The sequence below is a fragment of the Rhodnius prolixus genome, unplaced genomic scaffold, assembly GCF_049639745.1.
Source record: "Rhodnius prolixus isolate KJV_2025 unplaced genomic scaffold, Rpr scaffold_3, whole genome shotgun sequence".
In the NCBI taxonomy this organism is placed as follows: domain Eukaryota; kingdom Metazoa; phylum Arthropoda; class Insecta; order Hemiptera; family Reduviidae; genus Rhodnius; species Rhodnius prolixus.
In genome coordinates, this window is record NW_027411603.1 from 41,130,870 (window position 1) to 41,155,631 (window position 24,762).

General features: G+C 33.3%; 2 protein-coding genes across 2 annotated transcripts in view; one reads left to right on the forward strand and one right to left on the reverse strand.

Moving 5' to 3' along the window:
- MCU (mitochondrial calcium uniporter) overlaps positions 1-24,762 on the forward strand; it is a 286,499-nt gene that overhangs the window by 97,083 nt on the left and 164,654 nt on the right. The window contains exon 2 of the mRNA XM_074125202.1: positions 10,159-10,246. Within this exon, the coding sequence (XP_073981303.1) occupies positions 10,159-10,246 (88 nt within the window). The remainder of the gene's footprint in view (positions 1-10,158; positions 10,247-24,762) is intronic.
- The window catches only part of LOC141452777 (uncharacterized), a 59,804-nt gene continuing 47,906 nt past the window's right edge, over positions 12,865-24,762 (reverse strand). The window contains exons 3-4 of the mRNA XM_074125200.1: positions 17,580-17,691; positions 12,865-15,631 (exon numbers count right to left, since the gene is read on the reverse strand). Coding sequence (XP_073981301.1) covers positions 13,271-15,475 — 2,205 coding nt within the window. The 5' untranslated portion in view covers positions 15,476-15,631; positions 17,580-17,691 and the 3' untranslated portion in view covers positions 12,865-13,270. The remainder of the gene's footprint in view (positions 15,632-17,579; positions 17,692-24,762) is intronic.

Sequence of the window (24,762 nt, forward strand, 5' to 3'; positions counted from 1 at the left end):
TAAAAATATTTCTAGATTTACAAAATTTTTAACACAAAACATTTTAAGCGGAAAATACAACTCTCCAGAAGGTGATTTTCATTTCACATGGGTTACTAATTGCTCATATTATGGTCATTACCATTTATCAGAAACATTGTTGGGGAAAAATAGGTTCAAGAAGGAGGGTACTTAGGGGAAAATTGAATACGAGAAACCCGTTTGACAATGACGCATTCACACAGGATGTGAATAGCCTCCTGGCAAACTTCCCAGAGGTACCGGTTAAACAATGCCGCGCCTGTGAAGATGTTTTCTGAACTTAGCCTGCCTTGGATGAGAGAGGCCAGTCACCAGAGAAATTTGGTTCCTACCCAACCTCAGGTATTCCTCAGTCCTAATTTTACTCAGATTGGGCTTAAGCTTTTTAATGTATTTATTTCTCTACGATTTATAGTGCGCGCCCCTCAAAGACATTGTTCAAAGGATGTTCTAAAGGTGCTCCTGATTATTCCAATAAAGCTCTTGATTAGACCATCAAATGATAGATAGATGCTGATAGACGTTGCCCCTGATGCCAGTATCCCACTTAAAAGCTACCTTGTTGTCCTGAGAAAGACGTCTTAGGCTGAAAACATAGTGGAGCGGCGAGCAAAGAGTCGCACGCACATAGTGACATAGGGTTTAGTCGCGTTCTCCTTTCGACGAGACATGATGGAGGAGTTATTTATATATGAAAATTCTTCCTTGAAAATTTGGTATTTACAGCAGCTTAGTGGCAGGAGCTGCTGTGTTCATGATATAAACATGACTAGACATGAACTTGGTGAATTCCATCACTTGTACCAACAACTTCACCCTCAACAAGGACATCCTGGCAACTTTCATGCGTATTTTCGAATGTCTGTTTCAGCATTTGATTACATACTAATCAGTGTAGAAGGCATGCTAATCAAGAAAAGGACGTATTTCAATGTTAACCCCATTAATCCTGTCCAATTTCTTATCCAACACAAATCGATGTGTGATGTAGAAGATCCTTTAGGTCCCACAGAGGTTTCTTTAAAAAAAACTACACCAATAAATGCAGCAATATCCATTTTAACCTAGAAGCGAAGAAATCAAACATGTCACAACGCGTTGCTCTACTCTCTCTTGGTATCTTCGCTTTGCTCTCCACTATGCGCGGTCCCATATGTTAACTTGTGTTTGTTTTCGCCGCTTTGCTCTTCGCTATCATCGCCCCATTGCTCGCCGCTCCACTATGTTTCCAGCCTTAAGCAATTTCTAAATTTTCAAACTAGGGATGAGTTTTTTTTTTTTTTCATGAATCCTTTTGGTCCGAGGAAGACCCAATCTGTAGCCAATTCAGTTCTTAGTTTAAGATCACTTTAAATGGATACTCAAAACTACACCATAAGAGAGTATTTGGTCCTTCATCAGGCTCAAAGCAGAGGCTGGGTCAACCTGATTAGTTATTTCCAAATGCCTCACCTGGAAGCTTATGAGCAGCTAATGTCCAGAGAAAACAGAGAATGCACTGGCCCTAGTCTCTCTCTTTGTTTCGTTAGTTTCTCTCAAGAGTTTTATTTTTCGCACCAGATGTATTTATTTTTGACATTCGAATGTAAAGCTAACAAAATAGCTGATAGCTATTTGATAGATTTTGTTTTATTTATTAAACTTTTGTAAGGAAATAAAAAGGTTAAGCTCAGTAAATCTATCAAAGAAATACTTTATAGATTATTATTAGGGTTTCATAATGAGGTTCTTGTAAAAGAGCATTTTTCTGGAATAATTAGCTCCTCATCCGCTCCCTCTAACCATACAAACCAACAGGATCAAAGGAAAATTTTCTTTTTTTTTTTCTTTAATAATACTTTTTGTTTAATTTTCAAGTGATTTTTTGCTTCATTTTGAAGTCGGATTAATGTTAAGAACAATGAAGTTAAAGCCCTCTATTTTCTCACATATCTATTATTTTTTTGTAGTTGAACATCTGAGTGGCCATAACAAAACGAGTGCCCAGTGCTCAAAGGAAACTATAACTCCACTTCGTCCCCTCTAAGGCTTTCATTCTTTCACTGATTCCTGTCTACAAACCATGCATACATTACTAATAATCCATTAGCATTAACACACACATTGCTCTGCCTCGTTGAGGAAGCTTTATGAGAGAGACCTTTGGGGCTTCTACAAGCTGGAGTTCCGCTGGAAGACAGGACGCTTTCCATCCCTTTTTTCTGGATATACATAAAAGAAGATTAAATCTGATAAATATATATTTAATACGTTCTAAAGTTAGTAACTAAGATTATAATTTAAAAATACCAGCGTGAGTCTGACAAACTAATTTGCTATTACAGATTTTCAAGTACTGCTTTCATTATTTTTAATCAATAGAGTGACTCTCTTATAATTAATAGTGTGTATAATGGTGATTAATAACGTGTTTAATTAAGTCGGTCCTCAGTTTAAACGTTTGTAATTAACAATTTTCGAAAAAAGCACATTCAAATGTAATACTAATTTTAAATGTTAAACTTGTATGCTCTTGTATTATGAACATTAATGCAAATTTTCTTTCCATTTGTATCTATAATTTCCATCGAAATGGTATTTTAAAACAAAATTATCGTCCTAAATATTTTGACAATATGCTTGTTACCAAAAAAAATATTTTATTTTTGTATTAATATTTTCTATTGACTTTATTTTTTATTGAGTTTTATGAAATAATTTGACACATCTACAAGCTTTTTTCACGTATATATATTCTCGTTCCCATTCTAAAAGTTACTCAAACTTTTCGTTATCACAATAATTAAATTATTAATTAAATGTTCTAAGAAAAATGAATAAAAGATGTCAAGCTTCACTTGAAACGAATCCATCTTCAGGTTCAACTTTATTAATAAATGAATGATTAGATTGACAAATTGAAAGACAAATCGGTGACGGCTTTAGGTTATTTAGCTGTGCTTATTTTAAGACTGATGTAACTTTAAATCACGTCAACATTTACTGATGATAGCCAGCAGGACTCGAACCTGGGTCATTCAAAGGAAGTCAGATAGAGTTTAAATTATTACTAGCAAAAATCTACTGCCAGTTGTTTCTATTGAGATGTCCAAAAACATTTTTTTCTTTATATTTAATATAAATGCTATACTCAACATCCTTAAGGGATACCAGTAATCATCTGCCAACTTCAACTTATATTATTCATAAAAATTAATTATTATTGTGTTCTGGAAAAACGTAGCCGGAACTGGAGCTGTGCATCACAAATGAAACCTTTTTTTTTTTTTCAAAAAAAATAAATAAATAAGGGGTCGCAATTCTGTAAATCGCACAGATACAACTGACCTCCTTCGCTCACTGTTGGATCGTTGGCGAGAAAAATCAGTTCACCCAAAAACTTCTCTCCCACTTCTCTGTCAAGTATCTAGCTAGAGGATAAAAACGTCCATTAAACTTCACTGTCCTGTACACCTTACGGTAACCTGTCCTCAGCAGATGTGCACAGAACTAGAACAACATTGTCTGTAATAGACTCTCTTTACTTATGGTGACAGATTGATTAAAAACTTAATGTTCAACTGTCTTTTTCTTCCTCTTCGTTGGTTTTTCAAAATTCCCTTTTTTGGTGAAAATTAACAAAACAATTACCACAACCGACGATTAAATAAATAGAGGTGATCCCGGCTGTTGTGTTTGATGTAGTCCCTTTCTTTTGTGTTGTTTATTAAGTTTTCCATTTTATACATTGCATCAAAAGAACACTCTAATACTACACTATAACATTTATAAAGAAGCTTAATAAAGAAAACTTTTTAGAGACCTCGACGTTACGTTTCCTTGTGAAAAAAAAAGCGATAACTTTATTTACAGCTGTGAGTAAACTTAACTGAAACTTCAGGTCTATTTCAATTCCATTTTAGCCTTGCTCAGAGACACTTTATCGGTAATCATACAATTTAAAATGATCCAGATATTCAGATACTATCACTAGCTACAAAATTTATGCTGCTTAATCTTCACCGTTCGTAATATCCTCAAACAAATATAAATAAATCTTGAAATAGGGCGGCAAGAATTTATAAATCAACCAAATATAAGAAAAACGAGAATCAAATGCACAGAAACTGTCGCTAGTAAATATTTTCTTATCACTGAAGAGGTTAGTATATTTTCTGGTTACCAGGTAGGTAACTGTTCTTATCTGGCAGTACTATTTTTCTTTATACATGGTTACCGCTTACCATTACATCTTCATTACTCTCCTAGCTCCTCTTTTATACCAACTACTGTAGAAGTACAAAATTTTATCAACTATTCCTTTTTTTACAATGTGATCTTTGTTTAAATTATTTCTCAGTTGTACTTTGAAGAAGGACTTATTTATTTTGAGAACCCTTCCATACAAACTTCCTGCTTGTGAGCATAAATCTACAAATAATTATAGAAATTTTTGTCTCCTGATGTGCATTTAAGAAACCTGTGGCAGAGGAGACGAACACTTCTTTCCATCTTTACCCTCTTTTTCTAATTATATTGTCCTAAATTCCCTTTTGCAATTTTACGTAACTATATCTTATCTCAGTTTAATTTAAAATATTAAAGAAATTAAAAACTGTATTAAATGTTGAAATGTTTTGCTGAAATTACTCAATTAGTGGCCAAGATTCCTTGAAAATAAAATTTTAAGTCAATGTTTAATCCTATATTATATTAATGTTAGATCTTACTGCACAGAAACAAACTTAAATTAGTATAGATAATGACCTATACTAATTTAAGTTTAAGTAACAATGATTAGTATTATTAGTATCATTATCATCATTATTATTAGTATACTAATTATTATCATAATTAGTGGTTGTTTTTGGGTTACCAATTTGTTAGAATGGTTATACGATAACTACTGTTGTTATTGCTGAGATACAAAGTTAATGGAATGATGCTTCTCTGTTTAAAAATAAAAATAAAGCAAAATAACTATTTTTTCAAGTGGGAATTAACGTCCAACTAACAAGTCTATTGTGTGAGGAAAATGGCTGTAATTGTTGGGAACATGGTACCAATTTGGTGCATTGTAGATGCAATGAGTGAGAATTTGGTTATAATTGCTGGTTATTTGGTATCCAGTTGTTGTGATCAAGATGAAGTTTGTTAGTATAAGGGTTATTATGATTTCTGGTAATTAGGTACCATGTTAGAGGGTGGAACCATTGTGTAAAATGGTTTTATAATTGTTTCCTGCATTCAGTTTCTTGTCTACTTTGCTGTCTGTAGCTTTCATGTTTGATTAAAACAAAAATTCCCCATTTTTGACTCTGTTCGCAATATCAGTGGCTTTTATAGAAAACAAAAATTTTGTACACACTTCAAAATATTCATTAAATAATTGTTCCAAGCTGTAAAAGTGCGTCAAGAATTTCTTAAAAAGTTATCAGTGTAAGAATTAGGAATGTGTTAGTTTAATAAAGTAGCTGGGGATAGACTGTTGAGTAATGGTGTAAAATCTTCTGTAGGAGAAGAAATCTGTTATGGACGCCCATGTTCACGCTGGGTTTATGTATCATTCCAAGCGGGCAACTACTCCTTCGAGTAGTGTGGAGGATTTGTCGCACATCCTGGGATAATCCTCAATCACATACTTTTCAGCTAGGGCCGAAAGATGTGTAAAGGATCTGCCCTCAATATTCTAAGGGAGCTCTTGGATGGGAAGAGCGTGTTAGGACAAGAGAGGGGATAGTTCTCCCCTTGAGAGCCCAGATGTTGGACGAGCTAGGATACCAAGTAAGAGTTGTATACAAAATTATTGGGTCTTACAGGTTAGAACTGAAGATCCATTAAAATTAAAACTTCGTGCTCCTTCCATAATTTAGAAATTCGTATCTCTGTTGGCTAATTGATGGTTTTGTTTTCTTATTTCTGGCTTCAATCTCTATTGAGCTGTATTTAGAATTAATTCGGTATGTAATTTTAAAACTTTCTAGTGTACTCGAGTAACTTAACTTTCAAAATAAATAAAATGTTTCAAAATATTTATACCCGAACTTTAATAAACTTTTGCAAGGCTCCAAACGTTTTAGAATAATTAAGGTAAAATAACATTCTATTTGATTTTAAAAGCAGACTTATCAATGTTAGAAACAAGGATGAAGGCTTGCATATTTAATTCTTTGTAATTCAATTCCATTCAAATTACAAAACTCATTAGCAAGTTCGTTTCATTAGCAATTAGTAAAATTACTACCGTTACTGAGTAACTTAAGACGTAGTTAATTATAAAGATGAAATTCTGAAAATAGGAATTGAAAGTAATATTGTCCTTTGTATACTTTCTGAAATTTTAACATTTGGGAATTGGGAATTATAACTTCTCTACTGTTTAGCTGTACTTAGAAATTGAGAGATTGAGGTGGAGAGAACAAGGTTCTTTAGGAAAGCACTTAAATAACAGCTACAGAAGAAACCTTGCAAGGCAATCGGCTGTCAGAAAGCCTTTTAGACTTTCCAGCCTTTCACAAAGGCATTATGGCCTAGTTCTATTTCAGAACAAAGCCTTTGCTCAATATTAAAGGAGTGAAATTGCTAGAAAATGTAGGTCGCAAGAGTATTTTTATCTTCCGATATAATTTGTATTTATTTTCACAATGATGTAATCAAATTTGATGTAAGTCACCGACAAAAAATTATTATAAAAGTACTAAAAGTGAGAAGAAACAAACGACTTCCTGTAGCCATAATTATATGTTAGCCTCTGAAATAAATATAAAATTTGATTTTAGTTTGCGAGTCTTAGTTTTTGAATTACAGTGGATACTTAAACTCGAAGACGCAAAAAAGCAGTCCAATCTCTAAAAACCTTCTAAAAATCTTTCGGATACTGGGAACCACAAAACAGATATTTTCATTGAAACCTCAGAATCAAAATTTTGCCAGATTGTTTAATTATATTCTCGTCGAGTGCGAGAAAGTTAAAAAATTGCTGAATTTCACGTCCGGTTGAATGATTCCCTTAAAATTTGTAGTTAATCTCATTGATTTTCTGTATATTGAGTTCGTAAATCTCACACTAAAGTGGCACAATAAAGTGAAAATCACAATTCCATTAATAATAAAAGAGCTGGCAAACTTATTATATAAAAGATATACTACAGCCGCTGATCTTTACAAAGCCAAGAAACCATTTTTTCTTTCAGAGAATTTTTGTTGGTCTTTCACGAGAGTGCTCTGTAAAATATTGACATTTCAATGCGTTTATGGCTGGCTGTCTTTAGGGGGTGCAGTAATCTCTAAATTTCCTTGTTTAAAATCGTTCTGTGGAGACCAATGTTTCATTCTAGCACACCTGCTGGGACTATTAATCTAAATACCAGCGATTTACATTCAATACTGCAACAGTCTGCAACGATAACTAATTTTTTTGTTAGTGGGTGTCCATCCAGACGTATTGTAAACAAATGTTAAAATGGAGAAAATAAATATGGTCTCAGTTTCAATCGATAGATAATTCACTTGTTAGATTAGTTATACTATTCGCAATGCACCTAAGTGTAGAAGGTTAGCCTAACTATTACTTGTTAATTTACTCAGATCGCTGCTGTCCATTAAAATGCTGTTCCTACTGTTATAGTTCCACAGAGGTGTGTCACATCACTTTGGCGTGCCATTTTTGAGTCAATAAATACAAACAAAATGAATTCTTGTTAAAAAATTTACAATCACAGAAGGTTTGGCTCAATTGAAATATATCAACAAACTGAGTTAGTTACGTATTACCCATAATTACCCATTTTCCTCAAAATTATACTGAGTTATAGGTACCCGAAAAAACTTATTGTTGATTTACAATTGAATTCTACTTTTCAAACAATAATACTGAGTTTTGTGACTTTGGTCCTGCTTGAGTTTAAACATTATGACTGAAATTGGATATAGTTTTTCTCCTCTTTCCTAATTAAAGATAGTTCATTTTGAATTTAGAAGAAAAGTGAATTTTAAAGTAGAGACAAGTAATATATTTACAGTTAATGTTATATTGTAGTAGTTATAGATAAAAGCATTGGAGCATTAAACGTTTACAGACCTTTTATATGAGCATGGAAACTGGGTTGCTTGTCACCATAGTTACTTTACCAGATAACACGAGGACCTCTATAAATAAATACATTCCCAAAGCTAATTTAAACTAGCTGTTTTACTCTCAATTGGACTCTTCTGTCCCTTGCTTCAATTCTGTCCCTTTACAGCTTCTTTTAAGATTTCAGTCTTTGTAGAAATACTTCGAGCTTTAAATAAATCTCGCCCTTTTACTCTCCTAATACATTCTTTTTTACTGTATTCAAATTTTATTTAGTTGCTGTAACAATCTTAAAAGATTCACTTACCAGACCTAACAAATACTATTTTATCTTTTATTAGATATTGATTGACTCCGGCTTTAAGACTTACATCAGCTAGACAGGTGTCTACTACCACCTTCTTTTCTTAAAGTTGATTTTTTTTTTTTCCTGAAGACTTCATTTCAGCATAGCTCATAAGAAGGGCTGAAGTTGTTACGCTCCCTTCTACCAAAAGTCTGTTTATTGTACGCCTGTACGAGTTTGTACGAAGTTAATTAGAAAAACAGCAAAGAGAAAGTTCTATATTTTCCAACTGTTTTTACTTCTTGTTTTTCAAAGTAGATTGAACCAACATCTACAATCTAGCAGTGGCGTTAATATTAGCTATCAAACTCAACATTAATTCTTACTTTTTCCGATGGTTTACTTCTTACTTTTCAAAACAGATCGACCCAACATCTACAATCTAGCATTGGCCTTAATATTAACTATCGAATGCTCAAACGGCACCATTCTATTGAAAATAGAGAAGAATTCTTACTTTTTCCGATGGTTTTTACTTCTTACTTTTCAAAACAGATCGACCCAACATATACATCCTAGCTTTGGCCTTAGTATTAACTATCGAATTCTCAAACTGCAGGATTCTTTTGAAAATAGGGAAGAATTCTTACTTTTTCCAATGGTTTCGTCACCTTCCCTTCGACATACATCATTATATTATAGAACATGACTAGTATTATAGTCAACCTCTATTTTTAAACGATAAATACTGAAGTTTTAAGATAACCTGTTAAGTACTATGCGAGGAGATTTCGCACCATATTTCCGTTTCTATTCGTATATTTCGGGTTAAAACTTGACTACAAAATATTAGAGACGTTTTCAATACTTTGTCTTACACAAGTAAAAAGACGTGGTTCTAATTTTCTCTAAATTTGATTAAAAAGAAACAGAGAAGGCTATTTTGTTCTTCAATCAATAAGTAGCTATTTGAACCTGTCCTTTTTTTCTTGCCAATTATTAAAGCTATAAATTTCCTGTAGTTATTAATGTTCTAGAATTGCTATACTCTTGATAAAAAGCTACATTATAGATTGCCAACTACCTTCCTTACAACATTCTATAAGAATAAACATGGTCCTGAATTATATTTAGGGCACGATATCATGTACTTTTTATGTTTTGTTCATGTTTCGCTATCATGCTATTGTTTCTATTGTAATTCATACTTAATCTCTGAAATTTCGCTTTCTTTTCCTATTTATTTATTTACTTCTTCAACTGCTTTTTATTGCTTCGTTTTGCTTGCCCAAACCTAGGAGATCGGCGTTATGTTTTTTTAGATGGTCGCTTTAGTCAGCGAAGAGTATTTGAAGAAAATGTTCAGGTTAACATTGTAGCGAATCATAGTGTGTAATGGGCTATCTGGATTTAAATGGAGCCTTTTGTAACGAGATAGGGCTATTTACGAATATATATTTATAAAAAAGAGAGAAATATTTAGATCAGAATGTACGTATAGTGTGATTGGAGACGTAGAAGGAAGCTATAACTGTTGTTCTTACAATTTTAAGAAGTTTTGTTTTAGTCTGAGTTTTTTTTATTTTGTATTTCAGAGTTCAATTATTTTCCTCGGATGTGGATCCCACGATCTTCGTTTTTATGATGTTGCCTTAGAAGATCCCTCGGCAATATTGCTTTAGTTCAATGCTACTTAAGACCTACTTGACTAATCCTCACTCTAACTAAATTGTTGATTTGAGTTTTTAATTTCTGTTCTCAAAACGTTTTGTTTTATCTTTTCCTCCTTTATTTCCAGGGTTGCAGCTGGACGAAAAGAACCAACAGACATTGTCGGCATTATGGCAGTTCAACAAAAACACATAGTTCCTCCAACAATAATGAAGGTAAGCCCAGTAGGAATATCATGAAGTAAATATACTCGCCAATATACTTGACGCCAATTGTATTTGTTAAAATGTCAATCTTAATTATCATTTCAGTTTTACACTTTATTTCTCAAAATGTTAAACTGTAAAAAAATTATTTTACAAATATAGAAACCACAATTAAAATGATAAATTTTTTACACTTGAAGGTAAGAAACAATGTGTTTTTTCCTTTCCACTTTATTTATTTATATATACAACCTATGTACGACATATAAATAATCAAAAGAAATGTAGGGGTCAGGGAATGTTGCAAATATTTTCAGCATACAACGTATATGATTCAGATTGAAAGAAATTTCGTTAGAATCATTCCTCAAACATGGAATAGACTCTGAGATGATTCGGAAACTGCTTAACTTTCTCTAAATGTCGTTATTAAAGAAAATGTCCCTAGATCTGTAACTGTATCCATTTTTAAAAAAAACTAGTTTAGTAGCAGTACTGTTGAGTGAAGACTACGAGAAAGAGTCATTTCGATGTTGAAGTAATTTATGGTTTTATAACATTTTATAAGAATTAAATATGGTTTAAAATTTGGGGCGGAAGAAAATGCGTAAAATAAAACCTGAGAAAGTAAGAGAATGACATGGTTTTTCTTTTTCCTTTTCATAACATTAATTATATCTTTATACAAGTGTTGCTTACTTTATAAAGATGATCTGGTACTTTATCTGGTAAGATGATATACTGATGATGTAATGATATTTCTCTTTTTTTAATTGTAACCAATTTCCATGAAGAGTGTAAATATTATTGTAATTGTTTACAATAAATGTATTATTCAATAGCGAAATATAAAAAAAGGAAGAATGAAAACCTTAATTAAAGGAAAAATATTTACTTTTCTTTTGCCAGTTCTTGTGTCTCGATTGTATTGAAATCTAGCTCCTGTTGGTTGTTGGTGTTTGATAACAAGAGCTTAATTTAAGTAATTCATCAAGTTTAAGATTTCAATTAAAAAGTTTCTTAGAAAGTTTGGTTGAATTTAAATGAATTTATCACTCTTTTATTGGGAAAAGTCTATTTCCTTTTTTTTACAATAAATCATTGCTAAAAATTTTAATTAAAAAAATATTAATCGAAATTGTCTACCAACAAATTAGATTTTTTTTATTTTTTATACGACTAGCGTAAGAGATAGTTCTAAAAATATTTTTAGACCTCCAACTAGGTCCTCATCCAGATTTCAGCTCTAGATCTTAAGTAAGGAGACCTGTCACAACGAGAACAAATTGTCTAACGTGACTTTACTCATAGCATCGGTCACGTTTCCATGAATCGCTGTAATATTTCTGTTAAAATATACTTATAGTGAACACGCTGAAATGGTTAACATTATCATAAAATATAACATTTGTATTACACAGTTTTTATGTATTTCAAAGAAAGAGCTTTGCTACAAAATAAAGGGAAGAAAACTAAGAAATATTTGAGAGTTTTTATTTAAAGTTTATAATTATTTCATCTGATTAAAAGTAGTAATGAATTTAAGGTTTGAACAATAATATCTAAAATTAATTTTGCTTCAAAGTTTAGTGCCAGATTTCATCAATAAGAAATTACAGCGGAATCTAAATGAAATTGTATTTTCATTCCAACGAACCTCTGAACACTTTTCTTTTTTTCCTAAATAATAAAACGAACAAAAAACATTTTATGAAAAGAGAAACTCTCCATTACGTTCTTTTCCATCCTACTCCACTTTACCTACATTCCTCTACACTGATCTTTACCGCTGTTCAAGCGATTCAAGATGAACAAGTATTCCAAATATTTGTGTAGGGATGCTGTAGTATGTTTTATTCTTCATATATAAATATAACGTACGGAAGTTACCTTCTTGGTTAGGAATGTTGGCTTAGAACAGAGCTTCTGTAAATTTTGTATCCGGTTTTCACACCTTGCTTTTACAATAGCTTTTTAAGTTCACTGCTGCCCAACACTTCTTCTTTCAAGTGAACTCTTCTTTCTTCAACTGGAGTCATTATCTGATTATAATTAATAAGTCATATCAATTTTATTGTAATTATCCATTTAAAAATAGTTAATAAGCCTTGATGATCTTCAAAATTGACTTCAAATGTAAACTTGTTTGGTACAAATTGAAAGCTAGCTCTTCATTCTTCATTCTAAAAGAGGTAACGTTAATTATTTAATTAGTTTTTAAGGTTAGCTTTATTAAAAGAGTACTTATTCTATATTCGTACAATTTCAATAAATGAGTTAAAAAAAATTCCTGTTTAATGTTACAAACCTTACATTTCATACCAATAGCAACTTTCTTAAATGAGCCAAGAAACAAAAAAAATTACAGAAATATACTTTACTCTTTCATAGACTTTCTGTACAGTCCCTTGCCTCAGCTACCATCCTTACTGAAGTAGCAGTAGTCCTGACATCTCCTTCAGGATAAGTACCATGACGAGAATGCTACCAGAGGAGTAGTTTCTCTGCTCCTTCTAATCATGACAGACAGATTGCACTGTTCTTCTTCTACACTCATTGTGAACTTACTTCGCAGCATTAAAATTTCTATATATGTGGCAATTAAACGGGATAAATAAAGTAAAACATGATATATCTAAGTTTATTGAACTTAAGTAACACAGATGACAAAAAATCTACAAATAATGTTGATTAGTTCAGTTCTTAATGTCTTTTATACTACAACATACATTTCAAAGATTTGATTTGGTTTGTGCGCTCAATGACTTTAAATAACATTTTAATTATATTTATACATACTTTACAAGTTTTGTTAATATTAAAATAAATTCTTATAATACATAATGCTCCGATCTACCGAAGATTATTTGGTGTAAACATTGCATGACTGTATTTTTGTACATAAAGTTGGTTTACAAACTCTTTATTGCACTAAAGGCCCAAAACACTTGGTACTAACAAATTATTAAATGAGAATATATGCACAACATAAAACAAAGCTTTTAGTTAATTAAATTAATATAAATTCTAAATTTATTCAGCTACTTGGAACTCTTCAAATTCCATATCACTGCAAGGTCTACGCAATTCTTTAGCTCGACTTTGTTTTCTTGACTCTATTAACGCCCGCCAGGATTGTATTGGTTGTTTATCATCTTTGGTTATTTTCTGTTCAAAGACAGCCTGCACTTTTGCCACATTCATCTGTTCTTCTTTGTCTTCACCGTCGTCTTGAATAGTTTCCATCCGACTTCGACATTCGGCCAACTCTTCACCCAAACTTTTACCATACATATCTTCGTAGTATCTATTTTTACTTAGTTCGGGCTGTGTATTTGGCTGTGTTGTATCATCCGTGCCGGCCAATTCAAGGCGACTTCCACAGCTATTGCTCTTTATTAAACGAAATTTCACGCCCATATATTGATCTCTTGAGGATTTTCTATTACCATCGTTGCCCTGTCTTATTTCATCCATTATGGTCATTGTCATGGGACTTCTAACCGGCCCGTGGCTGTGCGATATTACACGTCCCCCATAATATGTTACCGTTGTACCGCACGCCCTGATCTTCTGCATTACTTCTGGCGATACAGGATGTACCTCATTCTCTGGGTAAAGTTCTGGTTCCCCATCTTCTTCACTACTATAACCTTTTTGACTTATCTCATCCAAATTGTTATCCAACTCATTATCAAAACAACTCATATCACTGCTAACGCCTGACGATAATGATCCAGAATCTGTCCATTTTTTATTAATACATTTTTTAAAGTCAGTTTTTATATCAGTTATCGGTTTCTTTTTTATAAAACCATCATCAATTACTCTAACCTCGGGTGTTATTCTTGGTTTAGTTTCTTTTGATGGGTTTACAATTTTCGCGGCTATTGGTAGCATAATACCAGTATCTTCTTTGCGTCCAACTTTTACAACTTTTTGAAACATCTGCCTTGTATGGCGCACCTTATCTGGATCCGGTAACTCATCATCTTTTAGATCTGGTTTGGTTTTAATTAAGTGGTAGAAATAATGCCTTTGGATATGGGGCTGGTGAGGTTTCGACGCTCTAGGCAGTGTGTTTGATTCACTAGCTGCTAGAGCGCACAATTGACTCGGCTTTATTGTGGCTCCGGTAACTCTACAACCTTTATTGAAGTCAACGTTTCTATGATTATACTCGGACATATCTTCAGTACTTGCTTCCTGTCTGAATGGTTCAATGATCACTACATTGTTATTCGTCAATAATTCCTTCAAACCTATCTTCTTTTCTTTTAAATATTTCTTAAGATTATCAATAGCCTTTTCCTTGGTTGTTTGGGTGCTATTTTGGTTAATTTCTTCGTTATATTTACTTCCATCTGATACTGGTTTTTCTAATTCTTTTGGTTTAAATATTTCTTCTTTACGTTTCTTCAATTCTTCACCAGACACCAGCCTACAACTTTTCGGTGAACTCGAATTGGAATTATTATGACTTTCATCTGATAAGTTTAGTTCGGAATTAGCTTTTCTTCCAGCAATTACAAAAGTTCCATCCGGACCTGTAGTGATTTTATTTCTTACAGCAGTTGGACGTACAAAATTGATATTGTTACTAGACTCTTCTTCAAGATTCAGTAGGCTCCTCGTTCTCATCACGATTTTCGATGATGATCTCTTCAATTCTGGTTCGTACGAATATTCTTCTTCGTAGAATGTTTGCTCAGAGTTTGCTACGTTCTGCGTTGAATCATAAATTTTCGTCATGCTCTCTTTCTTTTCCGAATGTTTTATCAATGCTTCTTTGATCTCTTGCAACTTCATTGCGATTGTTGATTTCTTTTCTGGGATTTCTTTTATTTCTTCTTCCTCTCTATTGTCATTTATGATTTCTTGGTCTTCAGCTGGAATGTCTTCTGTTTCCTCATCTTGTATCACTTCCAGCTTACCATTTGTTCCATTTATCTCCACCACATTTTCTTCCTTTATGAGTTTTGTGGTTGTAGTTGTGGCTGGTAGAGTCTCATAAATTGTTGGGATGTTATTGTTCTCAGCAATGATTTTCGAAGTACTTAAATCTTTATCTAGTTGTTCCTGTGATGATGATGAATCTCTACGTTCATCAAAACCACTTTCGTTGCTATCGTGCTGTTCTTCGTCCAAATGATGATTACCTTCTATTTGTATCTGTTTATTTCCGTTGTATTTAACGGTATCTTGACTTCCTGATTCCGAACTTGTATAATAATCCATATCGCTTTCTTCTGGTTTTTGACGATTATTTTCAATTTTACGTTCGCTTCTTTTTAATGTACAATAACCATATGTTTCTGATTCACCACTAGATACGTAAGCTACGTATCTTCTCTCAATTTCATCCTTTATTTTACGCTTTTCATCCTGATACGCCTGAAACATAAACAAAACGATTTTTAAATAAAATCATGAATATATTTGAAAAGACAATTTGACTTTACAGAATAATGATCCATTTTAAAGAGCTAAGATATTAAATAATTTTAATAATGAAGGATTTTTTAAAAATATAGCTTTTGATATTATTCCTGCCGCCGAAATGGAAGTACCTAATAGCTGTGCAATACATGATTTTCACCAGATTGCACCGTTTTCGTTTTCTATGAAAAACATTTATCTTTTTATTCAGAGTTCATTTGTTTGTTTGTGTTTGTTTTTTTAAAATTAATATTAAGAAGGAGGGAAAGAGATAAGCTCATTTATTAGCGTTCTAGATTCCCCCGCAAAGATGCTGAGTTCGAATCCAGCTGCTGACCCTTAGATTTTCTCTTCCTAGGGTCTTCTATAGCTCACTGTCCGGTGATGGACAGTGTTATCTGCAAAGAGAGAACAATGTAGTGGAGGCCGGCAATGTAAAGTATAATCTAATAGTAAAATATAATCGTCTAGCCTGGTCTCTTTGCCATCGTTCAGGATATCTCATTATTTTCTTAATATTTAAAAGCAGGAATTATTATTCATCGCAACATTCATTTCCTAAGAGATTCAGCTTGTCTTATTTTGTGAATTACTTATCAAAAAGCTCTGAAAGTTTCTGATTCTTGATTCCTCCCTTTGTACAGGTGTGCTTCAATTGATCAGTACTCTTAATATTTATTAATTCAAGATGTGTGAAATATTAAATTGTTACAGCTGCACATATGTGTGTTAGTGTATCACATCCCTAACTTATTAGAGGGAAAGTACTTGATACTTCAATTATTCAAGAAATAATGTATTAAATAACATCATCTATTAATTTATGGAATAATTATTTACTCATTCAGTCTAAAATTTATATGATGAATACATTTCAATGTTCATCAGGTATTTGGGCCTTGAGATTAGTTTAGATGACAAGTTTGTCCCACTTCATGCAGAAATAGGTAATTAGTAAATACTATTTAACGTAGTTTGTTACTTTTAAAAATAAAATTGTATAATTTGTTATTTGAGATGCTTTAGTAATATTTTTATTGATGTAATAAAGTTCGTTTATTATAAATTGTATTCTGCCAATTTCAGCCTGTCTTTCTAATCATCAATGAAATGTAAGCGGTCTGTGATGAACCAGACGATTTGCTTGGTGATTTACGAAAGCCATCACAGATAATATGTATGCTTGCACAAAGTGTGTAAAGTCACTATAATCCCTGAAGAAATGTTCAATCCTATTGTATATCTCAAGGATTGATGTTTAATTAGAAACCAATTAATTTTAAGCAGGTTACCTGTTCTACGTAATAAGAAATATCCCCCAGTCGTGAACTATGCATTAAAATTATTAAAACCATTTACCTGACTAACAAAGACCATTCATAGCTGCATAATAATTATAGAGTTTTTAACAAATTACTAGAAACGATTCAGCAATTAGGAAATAAACATTTATAATAAAAAAAACGAATTACTGAATAATGTTATGAATGGTATAAAAGAATTTTTTAATTAATATATTGTACAATTACTATGTAATTAATACGTAACTTTCATATGCAATTATTATTTGCTTTTATTCAAGTCGTCCGAGCATGATCCAATGTTTTTGACAACAAAGAATTATGTTATCTAAGGAACAGATTGTACTATCTTTTAAGGCGCCTTCATCCTCTGCCAGCAGCAGGGTAAAGAAAACCCAGATTGCTTCGGCCTATTCAAAATAAATTAGCATTCTTTTGCTTCCTTTTCTATTCAAGTAGACTTTACACACATTCTACTCTGCATTGTACAGTCCCAGGAGCTTGGACTTACCCTAACCGCCCAATTGTAATCACAAGTAGCCCGTTTATGCGCTTTTTTTGTTTCCCTAATATCGCTAGATACTAATACTGTTAATACTTACTGCTCTTGGGTAGTGACCACTGTCCGATTTTGTTCGCTCTATCTCTGGTCTGTTTAGACGTGTACTGCAGCAGCTCACTGAATGTCTTACAGGTCTTTCAATATAATCTGATCTGTGGACAAGTTACACAATATAAAAAAATATACTACTCTTCATTAAATACTTTATTTGCAAAACAATAGCAAAGTATGGGGTTGCCTCATTTCCTAATTGCAAAATTCTGGTACTTAATATTACAGTTCAATTACAACCACAAAAATTGTCATCTGAATAAAATACATAGTTGTTTTCAAAAATGTTTAGTAAATTCGTAACTTAGAATGTATTACTAATAAGGAAAAGGATCAGAGATGATAAATAATGTAAAGATGAGAAATAGTAGATTAAGTATACGGCATTCTGGTGGCTGTGGAAAAATATATTTAGTGCGCTATTGCTGTCGAGTAAGAGCAATACTTTAGCCCCAGCATCAAAACAGCGAATGATAAAACATCTCTTCATGAATTTAGTATGATTTATTATAGCGCAATTTCGTTGATTTTTTTAGGTAAACTAGTTTTTCCAAATTTTTCTTTGGTCTCTTACTTTTCCTCACCATTCTCTGACTGAAAATCTAGGAGACCAGCGGAGATAAATAGAAAACAAGTGAAGAAACCATGGATCTAGTAAAAAAAGAAAAGATTTCTCCAGTCTACCAGTGGTTTTTAATGTGAGCCATATTACTTTGGTAGACTTTTTGCTGGAACTCAGAATTCCACAATGTTTTCTTTTTGGCATTATATAGGTGGCAGAACAGTAACCAGTCCTGATAAGCAATTTTTAAAGAAGCTGTAGAAAAGAAAAAGGCAACCACTTTTGATAGTGCGGTGCTATAACAGACATTAAGCTTCGTCACAGATATTCAAGCCAAAGTACGAGAGGTTTTTTTTCTTTTGAATTCTCAAAATGGTATTGAATGAATACGGAGTATAACTTCCAAAAGCTATCCAATGTGTAGAACGAGCGAAAATTTAAAAATCAAGGGAAGGTAGGTGTGTCTTAAGTAGAGATACCTAAGTCACTACATCTTGATATGCAACAAAATGCGGATATCTTACTCTCTGCTGTGTAACCCTCAACTCTAGTTCCGTTCATTGTACCGAAAAGATCTGCAATGCTTGTTTTCCTGATAAAAACTTGACAAGCGAATATAAAGTTTACTGTGGCAACTTTCTGCGAGTAAAAAAAAAAAAAACTATCTCCAAGTACGTTTGTAGCTGAAGAGACCGACTGATGGACAAAATAAATCAAAATAACTCAGACAAATAATAGTCTTCTGGCAACAATGATTTCACCTTCCACTGAATGTGTACCTAATTTATTCATATCTGATTGGATGGTTTTCTGTTGTATACGAGGGTCGTTTTAAAAGTCCGTGCAAAGTCAGAGAGATAGCACTACTGGCGCGTATCGAGGTTATGTTTAGTTAGTAGCATCTCTTGGAAGAACACACACCAAGTTTCAGCCAGATCGGTCTATTTCTTTGTGTTTGGCATTCGTTTAAATCGAGGAAGTCGAGTGATTTTCAAAAAATGAACGAAAAAGAATTTCGTGTGTTGATTAAACACTACTTTATGAAAAGCAAAAAGCCTCAGGAGACTAAAGAGAAGCTTGATAAACATTATGGTGACTCTGCACCTCTGCAACAGTTTATAAGTGGTTTCAAAATTTTCGGAGTGGCACAAGTGACGCTGAACGTTCTGGACGTCCTGTTGAGGTTACTACTCCAGAAATCATTGATAGAATCCATGATATGGTGATGGATGACAGAAGAGTGAAGGTGCGTGAGATTGCTAGTGCTGTGGGTATCTCGAATGAACGGGTACATAATATTTTGCATCAACATTTGGACATGACAAAGCTATCCGCAAGATGGGTGCCGCGATTGCTCACGCTTGACCAAAAACGAAATCGTGTGAAGTGTTGCAAGGACGGTTTGCAGCTGTTCCAGAAGAATCCGCAGGCCTTTAAGCGTCGTTTCGTCACTGTGGATAAAACATGGATACATCACTACACTCCTGAGACCAAAGAAGAATCTAAACAATGGGTGACCAAGGGGGAATCTGCGCCAAAAAAGGCGAAGACCGTTCCTTCGGCCGGAAAGATTATGGCGACTGTCTTTTGGGATTCGCAAGGAATAATCCTCATCAACTATCTGGAAAAGGGTAAAACTATTACAGGCGCATATTATTCATCGTTATTGGACCGTTTGAAAACCGAGCTGCAAGAAAAACGCCCACGATTGGCCCACAAAAAAAGTCCTTTTCCATCACGACAACGCACCAGCTCTCACCTCAGCAGTTGTGGTCGCAAAATTAATGGAAATAGGGTTCCAACTCGTTTCACATCCCCTCTATTCGCCAGACTTGGCTCCCTCGGACTACTATTTGTTCCCCAATACGAAGAAATGGCTGGCGGGAAAAAGATTTTATTCAAACGAGGAGGTGATTGCAGAAACGAATGGCTATTTTTCAGACTTGGACAAATCCTATTATTCGGAAGGGATCAACAAACTAGAGCAGCGTTGGACGAAGTGTATAAGCCTAAAAGGAGACTATGTTGACAAATAAAAAAGGTGTACCCCAAGAAATTAAGTAGTTTTTATTTTTGCACGGACTTTTCAAACGACCCTCGTACAATGACATAATTGTTATTTAGTAATGGATATGTACAAAGGAAATATTGGAATCAATAGGTTATGTTCTTGTCCCATTAATTAGTGACATTACGATTTGAATATAATGGGAAATTCGTAGATAATATCTAATTAACCCAATAATTAAGTAACTCATTGAATTCATTCATTGAGTTTAATTTTATAGTTCAGTTTAAATGTTAATTCAAAAAATAAAAGAAGATATTTTTCTATTCTATTCTCATAAAACAAAATGCATAAAGAGAATAATAACTACATAAAATAACAATGCGGATTTTGTAAAATAAGCCAAAAGTAAGTTCTCTGTATTGTTCTTGATGATGTAGTAGCCCGAAGCACGGTTAACTTTTAAAACTTTTAAGTAAAAACTAACTTTTTTAAAGTTTTTGAATAAATTATTTAACCCACTAAATTACTTTTTGGGAGATACATCGTTAAAGATGAGAAGTTCTCCTCTGTCTTTAAGCCAGAATTTATTATTAATTTTGGCTAAAAAGTGTTAAGTATTGAAAGGTCATCTTAGCCGTTAAGATTATTCTCTGTTTGGTGGTTACATGTTCAGCCCCTGTGCGTAGGCAACTGGGTACATACATATATGTTTGCTGGTTTAGTATAATACAATAGCTTAGGCGCAACAATATATTGTACACATTAGTTAGCAATAGTAACAGCTGTATGAGAATCTGTAGCTATTAACTTGTAAAACAATATTACCTAACAATATACAATGTATAACAATTTCTTGATATTCCATCTTTGTTTTTCAGCCGAGCTTTATTCCAAATAAATAATAAAAATACACTATTCACATTTTTTTTCTTTTGTTACAGCACTCATTTTACAAATTAATATTAATATATTTCGTTCAGTCTCTACCCTAACAAACAAAACTAACTATATGGGCAATAACTTTTTTTTGCAATTGAATTTTTAATTTCTAATTTGGTCATGAAGAAGGCTTGCAATAAAATTAGATTTTATTATTTGTTTTACGAGAATAAGATATAATTTATCTACGCCCGGTTCAAAGTTGGTTAATCCTTTAAATTTTGTTACTACAATAAATCGATTAACCTTAATCTACACATTATTTATATTATTATCCATTTAAAATGAAAATTACTCGGTAAATAATTTAAATAAGGTTGGAACCTTATCTGAACAAGGTAGCGATTATGATTATGGCTGGACTGAAGGGGTAAATCCTGAATCCCAAAGGCATTAACGGTCGGTAATGACTTGGTTGCCTTCGGTACTAATCTATTAGGTGTGTGCTTCAGTTCTTGTTTCGATTCTGTTAAACAGTTACTTGGCAATAGTCCTGTGTTTAGTTGTGTAAATATGTCACTTCCGTTAACATTAAAAAATTATGTGCTTTTTTTTTAACTTTAATTACCCAATAATTATTGGGAGACAAATCTGAAATAATGAAATTCTCCCAACAAATTGTAATTTTCGTTCCGTCTAGCACGCCAAAACGTTTTTAGTTTAATACAGTGTGCACTTAAAGTATGGGAAATTTGTTTAATGTAATAATGCAGTTACTTTTTGTTGTGGAATTCTAACCAATTCCATAAAGCAGAGGTGTTGCACCCGTGCTTGTGTTATTAATTAACAAGGTGTTCTACACTGCGGGCAAAACAGATCTTTATTGAACTCTACCCTACACTACAGTAGCACCCCCAATCGAGTTCACTCAGGTTCACCTGGGTAGTTCTAGCAAGAGCGCGTCACCATTTACTCTGTTACAACATTAACTTCCTTCCAATGTTCTCTGTGATATTAAGGAGAAAATTTCATCAAATTAAAAGAAACCGGAAGCTCTGCAAAGAAATCCTCAATGTCCCTAAAGAGGATCAATGCTCTGTCAGCTATTGAAGAAGGTCTGATAATAAGACGAAAAAGAAAAGAAGAATGAAACTCTTGCCAATGTCTAATAAGACTTCCGTACTTCAGAAATGAAAATAATTTCTCTGTTCAATAAACTATCTAAAATTATGAAAAACTATTAAAATTGCCCATTGAACTCAAAAGATTACTATACAACACAATTCTCAAACCTATGTGGACTTACGGACTAGAGCTGTGGGGTTCAGCCAAACCAACAAACGTACGGACGGTACAAACATATAATCAAAACTCCTCCGACAGATTGTTGACGCACCTTTCTACGGTGACTAACCTCACTCTTCACAAAGACCTCAACATCCCCTTCGTACACCAACTCGCCAAGACTAAATATCAAAAATTCCATACTGCTCTCTCTACTAGCTCAAATCCTCTTGTACAGTCTCTCGCCTCCTCTGACATCCCTAATACTCCTCGACGACTGAATCGCCAGTGCCCCCGCGACTTCCTTGAGGTCTGAAGAACTAAATCTCTCCTCTCTCCTCCTCACATTCCCCAATCTCCTATAGAGAATGCTACCGCTGGGTAGCTTCTCTCCTCCTGCTCTTCCCGCTCCAGTTCACCTTATTTACATCCTATTTACTTATTGAATATATTTATACAGATTGTAAATAACAAAATAAATTTAAAAAAAAAGAAAAAAGAACTATTAAAATAATCACGACATACCTTTTACCAAAAAAAGGAAGGGTATTTATTATCACGTTAAAATCCTATAACTGTACCAAAAAGAGAATGTGAAGGCATAAATGTTTCAAGCTCATAATCGTGCCTAGTGGAATTATACTTATATTGGATTCAATAAAGAACTTAGATGCTGTAGACATTTATACCTCTGAAGATGTTGAAAGGAGAAGAAGGACAGAAAACCGTATACATCGCCACTTAAAAGCACCTTTGGTTCCCTAGAAGACAGTGTTTTCCCAAAGAGATCTTCTACAAAGAGCGATAGTGAGCAGATTTCACCCACAATTCATTGTAGTAAGCGTCAAGTGAAAATAAACCAGAATATTAACCATAAAAATGGACCGTTTTATCGATTAACCGGCTAACATTTATGAATTATATAGCGAAGAAGTTGAAAAGGAAGGAAGTGTATCAGGTTCACTATAAAAGTACTCTAGCCGCCGCCTCATGTGTGACACGTTAAGCCACTCTATTCAACTCGTCTAAAATCTCACGGGGTTACCACTTCATACCTGCACCAGTGTTCACTAGACAGTCTTCACCTTTCTACCAACCAACGCACTGCTGCAGAGGACATCTCAAACATTGATATCTCGATAATTAACTTAATTTATTTGTCACATCAGCTTCTCATTTATTAATGCTGATTTATGTTCTCAACAAAATCCTGTTTTTTAAGGTAAATTTGTTTCCTTTTAACAAATATTTAGACTGAAAAATCAATGATTTTGACTTATTCTTTCTCTTGATAAGAAAAGGTGTTGCGAACGATCAGATTTACCATTTTGGAAAATTGAAATATCTGTTTTAAACTCCAAGCGTTTTTTTCTTTAAATTGGTATGTATGTGGTAAGCACTTACAGCAGTTCAGAATAAGCTGACGTTAAGCTTCTTTTTTAAGTTCATTTAAGTGCAATGATGGTCTCATTACTTTGATAATACTGTCTGAAAATTTCAATCTTTAGAAAAATCGATGTAGCAGAACTGTTACTGGATAGATGTATTATTTTGACGATATTTTTTCGCACAATTTTCTAAGTCGTAGGGCAATTTCATTTCCTAACGAAGTATGTCTAACAAATTTGTTTGCTTACAAGTTGTAGTTGAATTAAATAAATAATAATTTTGATTTCTAAAGTTCGTGCCTTGCTCCTCCTTAATCCAATCTGTAAATAGAAAATCCACTGTAGCTTCCTTTTCTTGGTCTATTGACGCTAGCATGTCCAAAGCCTAACTAAATTATTTTTCCTTAGTTTCGTATTCTTAAATTTATTTCTTGCTTAAAGTGCCAAATGGAATTCTCAATGGCAAGAAAGTCTACCTACCAAGTGCTGCCATCTCTTGAATGCTTTTAGTACTGCATTTTCTACTTAAACGTATAAAGCATAAAATAAAAATTGACCTGTAGAGCTTATAAAGCCGAATTGTGAGCAGATCAATAGATGCTTAAAAAGAATAACATTTCCACGTTATAGCAGAATTAAGAGGTTATAGGCAGTCAGATATTTGAAAAAAATCGATTTTTTTTATATTGAAGTATAGTATCTCAGGAATGTTGTCCTAAAATTTCAAGTCGATCCGAGCAAAATTGTGAGAGTGAAAGTGTTTACAAGCCCCGACCGTTCGAATTACCATCGCTGAGCACAGAGCTCAACTTGCTACGCGGGAGGTAAGAATCCTACGCAGACAGCAGATATCGGAAAACTTAAGACATTTTGGAAGACATGGCGGACTTATTTTATGGGCCTGGAATCGATGGCACTGTGTAAGTGGAAAAAAAGATTATCCAGGTTTTATTCGCAAACCTTTAACCGCTGAAAACTTTAAACGCGTTTTTCTCAAAACTACGTTTTCAAAGTCGGTGGACACGATATCTCAAAATCTACTCCACCG